At 35.0% G+C, this 13,641-nt stretch overlaps 1 protein-coding gene across 1 annotated transcript in view; it reads left to right on the top strand.

Annotated features, from left to right (window-relative positions):
• Positions 1 to 13,641, top strand: part of CNBD1 (cyclic nucleotide binding domain containing 1) — a 296,599-nt gene that overhangs the window by 95,838 nt on the left and 187,120 nt on the right. Inside the window, exons 5-6 of the mRNA XM_036925074.2 lie at positions 3,751 to 3,888; positions 5,072 to 5,204. Coding sequence (XP_036780969.2) covers positions 3,751 to 3,888; positions 5,072 to 5,204 — 271 coding nt within the window. The remainder of the gene's footprint in view (positions 1 to 3,750; positions 3,889 to 5,071; positions 5,205 to 13,641) is intronic.

The raw sequence follows: 13,641 nt of genomic DNA, 5'->3' as shown, positions 1-13,641 counted from the left end.
AAGATTGATAAGATGATGAAAAATTCTGTCAAGCATGTAATAATAAAAATCCAAGAAAGGGAGGACTAAGAATGGGACTGAACCAATATTTGGTATTGCCCAAAGAAACACTGGTTACAATTTTTTTTTCCCAAGATATCAACAGATTCAAGTTGCTGTATGAATTACAAACCAGATAATCACACCTGGACACATAACAATCAAACTAATGAAAGCCACAGTCAGAAAACCTAAAGTTGAAGTAGATGGAAAAGACACATTTTGTTCAAAGGTAAATTTTAGTGATATCTTAAAAGATAATTATTTAGAACACAATGGAATTACATTCTTAATAGTATTGACAAAAAGTAACAGGTACCTAGCCTTCGACAACCAATGAAAATATCCTTTTAAATAAAGACAAAATAAATATGTGTTCAGACAAATAATAAGAGAGATATCATTGCTAGGAGAACTGCAAATCCAAGAAATGAAAGGAATACCAAAAGGAAGAACTTCAGACAGAAATAAAATCATCCCAAATTGAAGTACAAGCATGTAGAAAGGACTGAAGAACAAAAAAACTTGGTGCATATGTGGTTATTCTAAATATTACTTGGTTGTAAAAAGTAGTGCTTTACCTGTGGAATTCTACATGTACCTGGAAGCTAAATATATATAAAATAAACAGAAAGAGGATAGGATAAATAGACTTGAAGAATTTTCAGTCCTTGTTTTTCTGGAAAGTGGAAGAAATAATTTATAGAGTACAGTCTAATAAAATAGATACAGTTTGTAATTAATAGAATAACCAAAATAAATAAATAAATAATATATACTTAGCTAAAACAAGATATAATAGAATAATATTTGATTAATTTAAAATGGAGCAATAAAGGAGAAGTAATGACACAAAAAAATGGGAAAAATAGCAAATATTAAGATGGCAGGTTTAAACCCAAATATATCAGTAATTGCATTAAAGGTAAACAGACTATGTACTTCAGTTAATAAACAAAGATTGTCAGAGTAGGTAAAAATAACATCCTTTGTAATCAAAGATATAGGAAGTTGCAAAGTAAAATAAGGGACGATGACAAACCAGATCACATTAACTATAAGAAGGCTGGGGTGGTTATACTCAGAGTAAACTTCATCACAAAGCACCATTCAAGTTAAAGAAGGCTATTTCATGATATGTCTGAAATTTATGTGTGCTAAAAAATTATTACCTCAAAATATATAAAGCAAATGTTGATGGAGAAAAAGAAGAAACAAATCCACAACTATAGTGGGAGATTTTAATAGACAGCACTGAGTAACTGTTAAAGAACAAGATAAAAAAATTCCTGAGATACAGAAATTCAGCACAATGTAGTTAACAAACCTGATCTAACAAACCTCTATTTAATGTTGCAAACAATTGCAGAGTAAGTACATTCCTTGTAAGTGTGCTTGGGGAACATTTTCAGAATTGATTTGATGCTAGAGCATACATTTAAGTATCAAATTTCAACTGATTATGTTCTGTAACCACAGTGGAAGTAGGCAAGGCATCATATAAACTCTGTATACCAAGTTCAACATTTACCTAAAAAATACATTAATTTTTTGCAATTGGTCTTTTTAAACTTAAGGATGTTTGATCAGAATACTACTGATTTTAAAGTGGCACCAAGTAATGATTGTGCAACTGAGGTTCATTTGTTGCTGAAAGTCTCCCTATATTAGAGGGAGGGAAATACATTTCTTTATCCTCACAGTTTTAAGATAGTAATATATTGTCATTAATTTTTTAGAGTGCCCTTTATGGGTGCATTTCATGTTATAGAGCAAAGCAATAGAGTACATAATTTCTTAAAAATATGAGGGGTAATGGGGTGATCCAGGTTTCTTTATGAAAGAAAATGTGACTTAAACTGGATCTTAAACTGGGTGGAATTCATGTAAGCAGTGTGCTAGATATTGCAGTCAAGTGTTTCATATGAACAATTGTGGAGGTGGAGATGTCTTCAGAATGTTTGAGTGAACTACTCTGTTTTAGAAGAAATAAAAAAAACTTCTACTTCTCTGATCCACTATGATATTTAGACTTTTCTTGGCAAGATGCATAAGGGACATAATAAGAAGTCTTATTTAGCCACCTTTTAAAGAGATATTTACTGACTTTATCTATAAATCAACTTGATTTGTAGGTTTTATTAGAGTGCAAAGTTTTTGTATAATTCTAAAATATCAAGTATTTTTCTATAATTGAAAACATCTTCCTTGTTGACTCAGCATACAGGTTTGGAATGAATGTACCCAGGGAACTCTCATCTAGACAAGCAGACCAATCTCTCAGCCAATGGGTGTCAGGTCCCAATCAGACTGTCCTCACATTCAGTTAGATTCTGCTTCTATCTTCTGGAGATCACAACATATCCCCAGTGTGGTGCAAATCCTCCTGAAGTATGTTGAAGATTATAAAGTGTAGCATCTTCCTATCCCTTTCTTAATGTACAACATTTTTTGTTATAAGATTGTGCTTTCTACGTAAGCTCTTTAAAATCTTAGGGAAATTTAATATGTTCTACTCAGAACAGTGTTTTTGAACCTTCTTTGGAGACATAGATACCTCTGGGAATCTAATGAAGGTTATAGAAACTCATTCCAGAAAAAAGGGAATTTATTAATAATCACACATGGTGGCATAGTATAATAGGAGTTTTAGAGTCTTCTAAAACTCCATCCTTGGACATGGGCTATGAACTTCTAATTTAGAGAGGCACTATATTTTCTCTGTCTGCTTCTTTAACCTCTTAGAAAAAAATAAAATATGTTCCACAAGGTTAAGAACAAGACCTTTCCTTGGTAGAAATATAGTAGTTCTAATTTTAGTTATTGATCTTGCTTAATGTGTAAATGAGTGGAAGGTAAAAGCATTGAAAAAAATAAAAGAACAAAAATTATACCTATAAAAGTCTTCTGTTTTCCAGAAAAGTTCATTTTTGTAAAATGCAGTTTAAAACAAATCTCAAAATGATGTTTTTATTGAAAAGAAATCTTGCTGGATCTGCCAACTCTTATTATTCAGAGGCAGATTGGGACATGTATTATTAGAGAGGATTTAAAAATTTTAGTCATGGGGAACACATTACTTCCCAATAAAGTTTGCTATCAACTTAATTTTCAGTAAAATAACATGAGAATTTAGAAGTGAATTTAGAACTTCCTTTTGTGCATCTCCACCTGCTATCTTCAACAAAATAGGAATATCTGCATAGCCTTAAAGAATGCTTTCCAAAAAAGTGAGAAAAATTGAATTGTAAGTCATTTAAATAGCTTTATAATGGTGCCAGATTTCAAAACTGCTATATTTATTGAAAAAATATAGCAACTACCAACATGTGACGATAATAAAATAAACAGAAGGCCATGTTTATAAGTGTACTACATTCTTCATCTTTCAACAGATACCTATTGAATGACTAGTATATACCAAGCACTATTTTGGTACTTAAAATGAATCAATGAATAAAACAGAAGATATATTTTTATGTTATTTTCTTCATGCTAGTAAGAAAAATGGAAATGTTTTTTTGCTTTGGGGAAGGGACATTGGGCAGAAATAAGACATCCGTGCAAGCCTGTTTAGATTGCTTTCTTCCATATATTTGGGAGTTGACTTACAGTTCTTCTTGCATTCTTAGACTGCTCCTATCACCCTCACTGCTATTTTTATGTTGGTGAGTGATAATGAACTTTAAGTTGCCTTTGGTATTTTTACAGCTTGGTCAATGGAGTACCTTTGGAACCCTAGAAGTTACAGCTCAGACTGAATCAAAAACAAAGCAGTACTCAGTGGTGACAGAAGAAAACTGTGAAATTCTCAAAATCCCTGCAAAGGATTATGCAAAGTTAAAATCGGTATGACTATATCTAATCTGTATATTAACACATTATGGGTATAAATTCAAGCTAAGTTTTGCCTCTCTAGGCAGAAGATGTCCTTATCTCTGTTATTTAATTTGCCTTGACCTGGAGACCATAAAAATGTGGTTTATTTGATTATAATAATCACTTTGATGGTGATGGATAGTTGAAGTGGAAAAGGGTCTCTATAGATTTGTCTTATGTATATTTTTGAGCACTTTTGGCTTTCCATAACTTTAAAATTCATTAATTCAACAAATGTATGTTTTGGGCAGCAAGAGCATGCCATGTATTAGAAACACCAGGTAGATCTCTAAATATCTGCAGTGTACTATAGGAAAAGAAATACTTGGGAGTAATTGGAATACTATTTCACAGTTACAAACAGGCATCAAAACTGAGAGTTGCCTGAATAGGTGATCACAGCTTAATGCTGACCCCCTAATTCTGCTGCATTGAAGTAACTTATTTCTTTCAAGTTTAACAATTTATCCTATTTTAATCAAATCCAAAATTTTCTCTTTCCTATCTCTCCTCCCCTAGATGGCAGAGGAAGTTTATAGAAATGATAGTGTTGGGAGGCCCCCATCATCCTGCTATTGCAGCTTCTATTGATAGGGTGTAGCTCTGGTGCAGGCGCTACAGGGCACTTGCATGGTTGGGTGCTCAGGGTGAAGGAGATGGGGAGACATCCATCTTCTTGACTTAGGTCTCTAATAGGGTTTCTTAAGGTATGATGCTGAGTGTTAGTGGTACAGATGAGTTTCTCAGAATTCAACTTCCTTCCAAATTCCTGGTTTCAGAGTGGCTGGCTTTCAAATAATTGTTTTGTATGTTTTGTTTTTGTTTCAGAATATCAGTATCACTTATTTGATATTATCAAATACAATTTCTGAGTTTAGTTTTGATTATGACAGGGTTTTGAAAAAATGGTAAAACATTTATAGAATTCTACTAGTCTTATAAAACATAGGAAATTATAATTTTAGCAGCAGATCTGAAGATAAAATTTTCAGTATGGTTATGTGTTCATAAATGATGCTTCTATAAAATTCAAATGTATTTTATACTAATTTACATTTATATAACCTTTATTTTTGTATTACTGTCATTTTCTATCTGCTATCCTTTTTTTTCAATTTTTCATTACCTAATATAAAAATAACTTTCTTTTCAGGAAGAAATAAAACTTGAAAATAAAGAAAAGGTGAAATTAATTCATAAGTGTCCATATTATAAGGAGTGGCCTACTTTATCTATATATGAGCTAGCTGCACTCACTAAATGGAAAACATTTCCTCCCGGTCATGGTGAGTTTAATGTAATTTTGGGTTGTTTTCTTAAGAAACATTATTAGAATTTGTAATTTTTCATAGTTTTATTGCTTTATATAATATTTCTTCATATGAGTGTTTCTGTGATTAATTTTGCCTCTGAATTGGACATTTAGATTATCACCATTTTTTATTAATGATCATTCATTATTGAAGTATAGTTAATATACAATCATATTGATTTCAGTTATACAACACAGTGTCTCAACAGTTATCCACACTATTAAATCCTCACCCCAGCTAGTGCAGTCACTCTCAACATAGGAAGATGTCACAGAATCATTAACTATACTCTCTGTGCTGTACTACCATCCTGTGACCAAGTTACATTATGATTGAAAAAAATACAGTATTGGCTTGGAGAGTGCTCTCAGAACCAGCCTTACTTCCCCATCCCTCTCTATTTCCCCATAGTCCTAAACTTCTTGCCCCACTGAGAGTCAGTGTAAGGACCAAACTGAAAAGGAGAAATGCACTGAGAGGTTTGATTTGTCTTATTCCTGTTCTCCTGGTTGAATACCTACTTAAGGAACAATTTAGCTTATCTGCACTTGTCCTACACATTATCAGTGGAAAATATAAATATAGAGAATTGGTGAGGCCAAGATAAGGGTATTTCCAATATTCAGCATGGCAACAAAGCATACATTTCCTGGTTATGTGTACACAAAAAGTGAAGGTGGCATTGATTCTTTTTGTACAAGTTGTCTATGAGAGTCTACTAAATAAGATATACCAACTGCTATGGACCGAATGTTTATATCCCTCAAAATTCATATGTTGAAAACCTAATTCCCAATGCAATGCTATTTGGAAGTGGGACCTGTGGGAGATAATTAAGTCATTAGAGTGGAAACCTCATGAATGGGATTAGTTCCCTTATAAGAAGAGACATGAGAGAAATGACCTATTTCTCTTGGCTATGTGACGATAAGAGGGCAGCTGGCTGCAAACAGGAAAGGGATCTCACCAAACATTGAAACCACTGGCACCTCATCTTGGACTCCCAGTCATCAAAATTGTGAGAAATAAATGTTTGTTATCTAAACCACCTTATCTACAATATTTGTTAGAGCTTCCCAAACTGACTAGACATCAACATAGGAGGAGCAGTGGTGGGTGGGTCAAAGCCTTAGATCTCTTTTAGGAAGGAATCACTATTGCCTCACAGGAGAGCCACAAACAAGAGAGAGGTTTGCACCCTTGCCTGGCTCTCCTCCCAAAGAGTGAAGAAACTAATACACAGATAATAATGGAAGAGGAAGTGTTTGAAATAAATACTTCCATTGCAAGTATGTGCACTTATATGCCATAAGTGAGGGATGTGGTGGTGCCAGGAGGAGGAGAACATTTCCAAATTAGGTTAAGGTTCTCAAAAGAATGGGTCTGAATTGTAAAATCAATAATGTGACTGTTACCAAAAAATATGGTGGAGAAGCTATGAAATCTGGCTAAGATATCCTTTGAGAGTCATTATATAATAAGAAAGTGATGTTCATCATAGCACCGTACAGAGGGTGCTCTTATTAGAAAAAAGTAAATATCATTAGAGACAAATCTGTTTCAAAAACTAAGATTCCATAATAACACTGTTAAATTTGGTTAAAACTATAAACGGCCTTTCCTGACTTTGTTACAAAATTCTTTCCAGTGTTTGTTTTCATACATTATCTATCATTTTTTTAAACACAGTGTTTAGCCCGTTTAGCCCAATATATACTTTTTCTCTTACTTACATAAATTGAATTTTAGTCATGTTGCATTTTTGTTCATGAAATATTTTCCCTAATAAGGTGCAATATGAAAAATGAGTAATAAATGGGCTTGTAAGGAGTTGGGAATTGAGCATTTCTAAATTAGTGCATTTATTGTATAGAAACAATTTTTTAAAATGTGGATGTTTTGAATTTATCATGAATTCCCCTTTTTGTATCAGAAATACCAAATTTTGGTCTGTGCCTCACTTCCAGGGCTGTTTTGTATAAAAAAAAAATAGTATCTCAGTCTTGGCTATCTATCAGGACATTAAGATTTAAGTTGATTAAAAAGAAGGACAGAAGCCACAATCAAAGATATTTTCAATCATGTGAGCCACAAGAATAGGTCGTTTGGAAAAGGGGAATAATTTTGTGTTTTTATTTTATTACGAATGATGAATAAAATATGTGTCAGTTTAAAATATCAATCTAAAATATTTAAACTTAGTGTCAGAGTTAAGAAGGAACTTACATGACACATAGTTTCTTAAATTAATGCTAGGTTCAAGTTCTTTTTGGTAAATATCTTTAAAAAAATCATGGTGGAATCTATTGCATTGGACAATCTATGATTATATCAAATATATCAAAAGTAACATTATTTTTTCACTGATTCCAAAACATATAAATATATACTGATTATATTTACACAGTTTTAGAAATCATTGATCTGCTTAGAGAAGAATGACAATTTCACTAGTTAATCTTCAAAGGCTCTTTCAGCTCTGAAATACTATGGCTCTTATAAATAATCATACCTGGGTGAAGAATAAGTGCTGTCAAACTAATCTTATTTTCTTTTATAGTAGTGACAAACTTCATATATCAAAGAGGAGAAGCATTAGATGTAATACTTCTCGACTTAAGATTTATTTTGAATTATTATCAGAAAAAGTAGGGAATGTAGCTCAAATTGCATTTTTACTATCTATGTTAGAATTAGCAGAAGTATGATTTCCAAAACATAATGATATGTGTCTTATCTTACTTTAGTAATGTATATTGTATGAAGTTTCAGAGAGATTTAATTAATTATTCAAAAGCTTGATAGAATTTTTGTTCTTGTTGCTTTATTTATTTATATTTTTTTGAAGAACATTATGTTTATTAGGCTCTCCCCTACCCCAAGTCCCCCCCACAAACCCCATTACAGTCACTGTCCATCGGCATAATAAGATGTTGTAGAATCACTACTTGTCTTCTCTGTGTTACAAAGCCCTCCCCTTTCCCCCACCCCCCACATTATACATGCTAATCATAATACCCCCTTCCTTCTTCCCTGCCCTTATCCCTCCCTACCCTCCCATTCTCCCCAGTCTCTTTCCCTTTGGTAACTGTTAGTCCATTCTTGGGTTCTGTGATTCTGCTGCTGTTTTGTTCCTTCAGTTTTTCTTTTGTTCTTATACTCCACAGATGAGTGAAATCATTTGGTACTTGTCTTTCTCCGCTTGGCTTATTTCACTGAGCATAATACCCTCTAGCTCCATCCATCTTGTTGCAAATGGTAGAATTTCTTTTATTCTTATGGCTGAATAATATTCCCTTGTGTATATGTACCACATCTTCTTTATCCCTTCATCTACTGATGGACACTTAGGTTGCTTTCATTTCTTGGCTATTGTAAATAGTGCTGTGATAAACATAGGGGTGCATTTGTCTTTTTCAAACTGGGGTGCTGCATCCTTAGGGTAAATTCCTAGAAGTGGAATTCCTGGGTCAAATGGTATTTCTATTTTGAGCATTCTGAGGAGCCTCCATATTGCTTTCCACAATGGTAGAACTAATTTACATTCACACCAGCAGTGTAGGAGGGTTCCCCTTTCTCTGCAACCTCATCAACATTTGTTGTTTGTCTTTTGGATGGTGGCGATCCTTACTGGTGTGAGGTGATATCTCATTGTGATTTTAATTTGCATTTCTCTGATAACTAGCGATGTGGAGCATCTTTTCATGTGTCTGTTGGCCATCTGAATTTCTTCTTTGGAGAACTGTCTGTTCAGCTCCTCTGCCCATTTTTTAATTGGATTATTTGCTTTTTGTTTGTTGAAGTGAGTGAGCTCTTTATATATTTTGGATGTCAAGCCTTTATCGGATCTGTCATTTACGAAAATATTTTCCCATACTTTAGGGTACCTTTTTGTTCTATTGATGGTATGCTTTACTGTACAGAAGATTTTCAGCTTGATATAGTCCCACTTGTTCATTTTTGCTTTTGTTTTCCTTGCCTGGGGAGATATGTTCATGAAGAATTTGCTCATGTTTATGTCCAAGAGATTTTTGCCTATGTTTTTTTCTAAGAGTTTTATGGTTTCATGACTTACATTCAGGTTTTTGATCCATTTCGAATTTACTTTTGTGTATGGGGTTAGACAGTGATCCAGTTTCATTCTCTTACATGTAGCTGTACAGTTCTGCCAGCACCATCTGTTGAAGAGACTGTCATTTCCCCATTGTATGTCCATGGCTCCTTTATTGAATATTAATTGACCATAAATGTTTGGGTTAATGTCTGGAGTCTCTAGTCTGTTCCACTGGTCTATGGCTCTGTTCTTGTGCCAGTACCAAATTGTCTTGATTACTATGGCTTTGTAGTAGAGCTTGAAGTTGGAGAGTGAGATCCCCACCACTTTATTCTTCTTTCTCAGGATTGCTTTGGCTATTTGGGGTCTTTGGTGTTTCCATATGAATTTTTGAACTATTTGTTCCAGTTCGTTGAAGAATGTTGTTGGTAATTTGATAGGGATTCCCTCAAATCTGTATGTTGCTTTGGGCAGGATGGCCATTTTGACGATATTAATTCTTCCTAGCCACGAGCATGGGATGAGTTTCCATCTGTTAGTGTCCTCTTTAACTTCTCTTTACAGTGTCTTACAGTTTTCAGGGTATAGGTCTTTCACTTCTTTGGTTAGGTTTATTCCTAGGTATTTTATTCTTTTTGATGCGATTGTTAATGGAATTGTTTTCCTGATTTCTCTTTCTATTGGCTCATTGTTAGTGTATAGGACAGCCACACATTTCTGTGTGTTAATTTTGTATCCTGCAACTTTGCTGTATTCTGATATCAGTTCTAGTAGTTTTGGAGTGGAGTCTTTAGGGTTTTTTATGTACAATATCATGTCATCTGCAAATAGTGACAGTTTAACTTCTGCTTTACCAATCTGGATTCCTTGTATTACTTTGTTTTGTCTTATTGCCATGGCTAGGACCTCCAGTACTATGTTAAATAACAGAGTGGGCATACCTGTCTTGTTCCCGATCTCAGAGGAAAAGCTTTCAGCTTCTCACTGTTAAGTATGATGTTGGCTGTCAGTTTATCATATATGGCCTTTATTATGTTGAGGTACTTGCCCTCTATACCCATTTTACCGAGGGTTTTTATCATGAATGGATGTTGAATTTTGTCGAATGCTTTTTCAACATCTATGGAGATGATCATGTGGTTTTTGTCTTTCTTTTTGTTGATGTGGTGGATGATGTTGATGGACTTTCGAATGTTGTACCATCCTTGCATCCCTGGGATGAATCCCACTTGGTCGTGGTGTATGATCCTTTTGATATATTTTTGAATCCGGTTTGCTAATATTTTATTGAGTATTTTTGCATCTAAGTTCATCAGGGATATTGGTCTGTAGTTTTCTTTTTTGGTGGGGTCTTTGCCTGGTTTTGGTATTAGGGTGATGTTAACTTCATAGAGTGAGTTTGGGAGTTTGGGAATATTTCCTCCTCTTCTATTTTTTGGAAAACTTTAAGGAGAATGGGTATTACATCTACCCTGTATGTCTGATAAAATTTCGAGGTAAATCCATCTGGCCCAGGGGTTTTATTCTTGGGTAGTTTTTTGATTACTGCTTCAGTTTCTTTGCTGGTAATTGGTTTGTTTAGATTTTGTGTTTATTCCTTGGTCAGTCTTGGAAGATTGTATTTTTCTAGGAAGTTGTCCATTTCTTCTAGGTTTTCCAGCTTGTTAGCACATAGGTTTTCATAGTATTCTCTAATAATTCTTTGTATTTCTGTTGGTTCCATCATGATGTCTCCTTTCTCATTTCTGATTCTGTTGATGTGTGTTGATTCTCTTTTTCTCTTAATAAGTCTGGCTAGAGGCTTATCTATTCAGTTTATTTTCTCAAAGAACCTGCTCTTGGTTTCATTGATTTTTTCTTTTGTTTTATTCTTCTCAATTTTATTTATTTCTTCTCTGATCTTTATTATGTCCCTCCTTCTGCTGACTTTAGGCTTCATTTGTTCTTCTTTTTCCAATTTTGATAACTGTGATGTTAGACTATTCATTTGGGTTTGTTCTTCCTTCTTTAAATATGCCTGGATTGCTATATACTTTCCTCTTAAGACTGCTTTCACTGCGTCCCACAGAAGTGGGGCTTTGTGTTGTTGTTGTCATTTATTTCCATATATTGCTGGATCTCCATTTTAATTTGGTCGTTGATCCATTGACTATTTAGAAGTGTGTTGTTAAGCCGCCATGTGTTTGTGAGCCTTTTTGCTTTCTTGTATCTTTCTGGTTTTATACTTCTGTGGTCTGAAAAGTTGGTTGGTAGGATTTCAATCTTTTTGAATTTACTGAGGCTCTTTTTGTGGCCTAGTATGTGGTCTATTCTGGAGAATGTTCCATGTGCACTTGAGAAGAATGTGTATCCTGTTGCTTTTGGGTGTAGAGGTCTATAGATGTCTATTAGGTCCTTCTGTTGTAGTGTGTTGTTCAGTGCCTCTGTGTCCTTACTTATTTTCTGTCTGGTGGATCTGTCCTTTGGAGTGAATGGTGTGTTGAAATCTCCTAAAATGAATGCATTGCAGTCTATTTCCTCCTTTGGTTCTGTTAGTATTTGTTTCACATATGCTGCTGCTCCTGTGTAGGGTGCATATATATTTATAATGGTTATATCCTCTTGTTGGACTGAGCCCTCTATCATTATATAATGTCCTTCTTTATCTCTTGTCACTTTCTTTGATTTGAAGTCTATTTTGTCTGATACTAGTACTGCAGCACCTGCTTTTTTCTCCCTATTGTTTGCATGAAATATCTTTTTCCATCCCTTGACTTTTAGTCTGTGTATGTCTTTGGGTTTGAGGTGAGTCTCTTGTAAGCAGCATATAGATGGGTCTTGTTTTTTTATCCATTCTATTACTCTGTGTCTTTTGATTGGTGCATTCAGTCCATTTACAATTAGGGTGATTATCGATAGGTATGTACTTATTGCCATTTCAGGCTTTAGATTCGTGGTTACCAAAGGTTCCAGGTTACTTTCCTTACTATCTAAGAGTCTAAGTTAACTCACTTAGTATGCTGTTACAAAGAAAATCTAACGGTTCTTTTCTATTTCTCCTCCTCTTCTTCCTCCTTCATTCTTTATATATTAGGTATCAGATTCTATACTTTTTCTCTATCCCTTGATTGGCTTTGGGGATAGTCAATTTAATTTTGCATTTGCCTCACCATCAGCTTCTCCACCCTTCCTACCATGAGTTTCCTACCTCTGGTGACAGCTATCCAACCCTGGGAACACTTCCATCTATAGCAGTCCCTCCAAAATAGACTGCAGAGTTGGTTTGTGGGAGGTAAACTCTCTCAGCTTTGCTTGTCTGGAAATTGTTTAATCCCTCCTTCAAATTTAAATGATAATCTTGCTGTATAAGTTAATCTTGGTTCCAGGCCCTTCTGCTTCATGGCATTAAATACATCATGCCACCCCCTTCTGGCCTGTAAGGTTTCTGCTGAGAAGTCTGTTCTTAGTCTGATGGGTTTTCCTTTGTATGTGATATTATTTCTGCCTCTGGCTGCTTTTAACAGTCTGTCCTTATCCTTGATCTTTCCCGTTTTAATTACTATGTGTCTTGGTGTTGTCTTCCTTGGGTCCCTTGTGTAGGGGAATCTGTGGATCTCCATGGCCTGAGACACAATCTCCTTCCCCAGATTGGGAAAGTTTTCAGCAACTACCTCCTCAAAGACACTTTCTATCCCTTTCTCTCTCTCTTCTTCTTCTGGTATCCCTATAATGCGAATATTGTTCCACTTGGATTGGTCACACAGTTCTCTCAATATTCTTTCATTTTTAGAGATCCTTTTTTCTCTCTGTGCCTCAGCTTCTTTGTATTCCTCTTCTCTAGTTTCTATTTTATTTATTTTCTCCTCCACCATATCCAACCTGCTTTTAATACCCTCCTTTGTGTTCTTTAACAATTGGATCTCTGACCTGGATTCATTCCTGAGTTCTTGGATGTCTTTCTGTACCTCCATTAGGATGTTGATTATTTTTATTTTGAACTCCCTTTCAGGAAGAGTCACGAGGTCCATATCATTTAAATCTTTCTCGGAATTGTATTAACAATTTTACTCTGGACAAGGTTCCTTTGGCGTTTCATGTTTGTATATGGCGCCCTCTAGTGTCCAGAAGCTCTATTCTGGAGCTGCTGAGCCCCTGAAGCAATGTCAAGGGTTGCAGGGGAGCCGCACTGGGGGTATGAAAGAGCTGTTCCCCGTCTCTTGGCTCCTGTGCCTGTCTCCACTGCCTGAGCCAGTGGGCCGGGCACACAGTTATAAGTTTTTGTCCCAGAGGAGCCAGATATGGATCCCTGCTTTTCACAAGCAGCCGGAATCCCAGTCTCTCCAGGAACTCTGCCTGTATTAACTTTCCAACCTGGTA

The sequence above is a fragment of the Manis pentadactyla genome, chromosome 3, assembly GCF_030020395.1.
Source record: "Manis pentadactyla isolate mManPen7 chromosome 3, mManPen7.hap1, whole genome shotgun sequence".
Lineage (NCBI taxonomy): Eukaryota > Metazoa > Chordata > Mammalia > Pholidota > Manidae > Manis > Manis pentadactyla.
The sequence above is the reverse complement of the archived record's forward strand: the minus strand, read 5'-3'. Positions and strand labels throughout refer to the sequence as shown.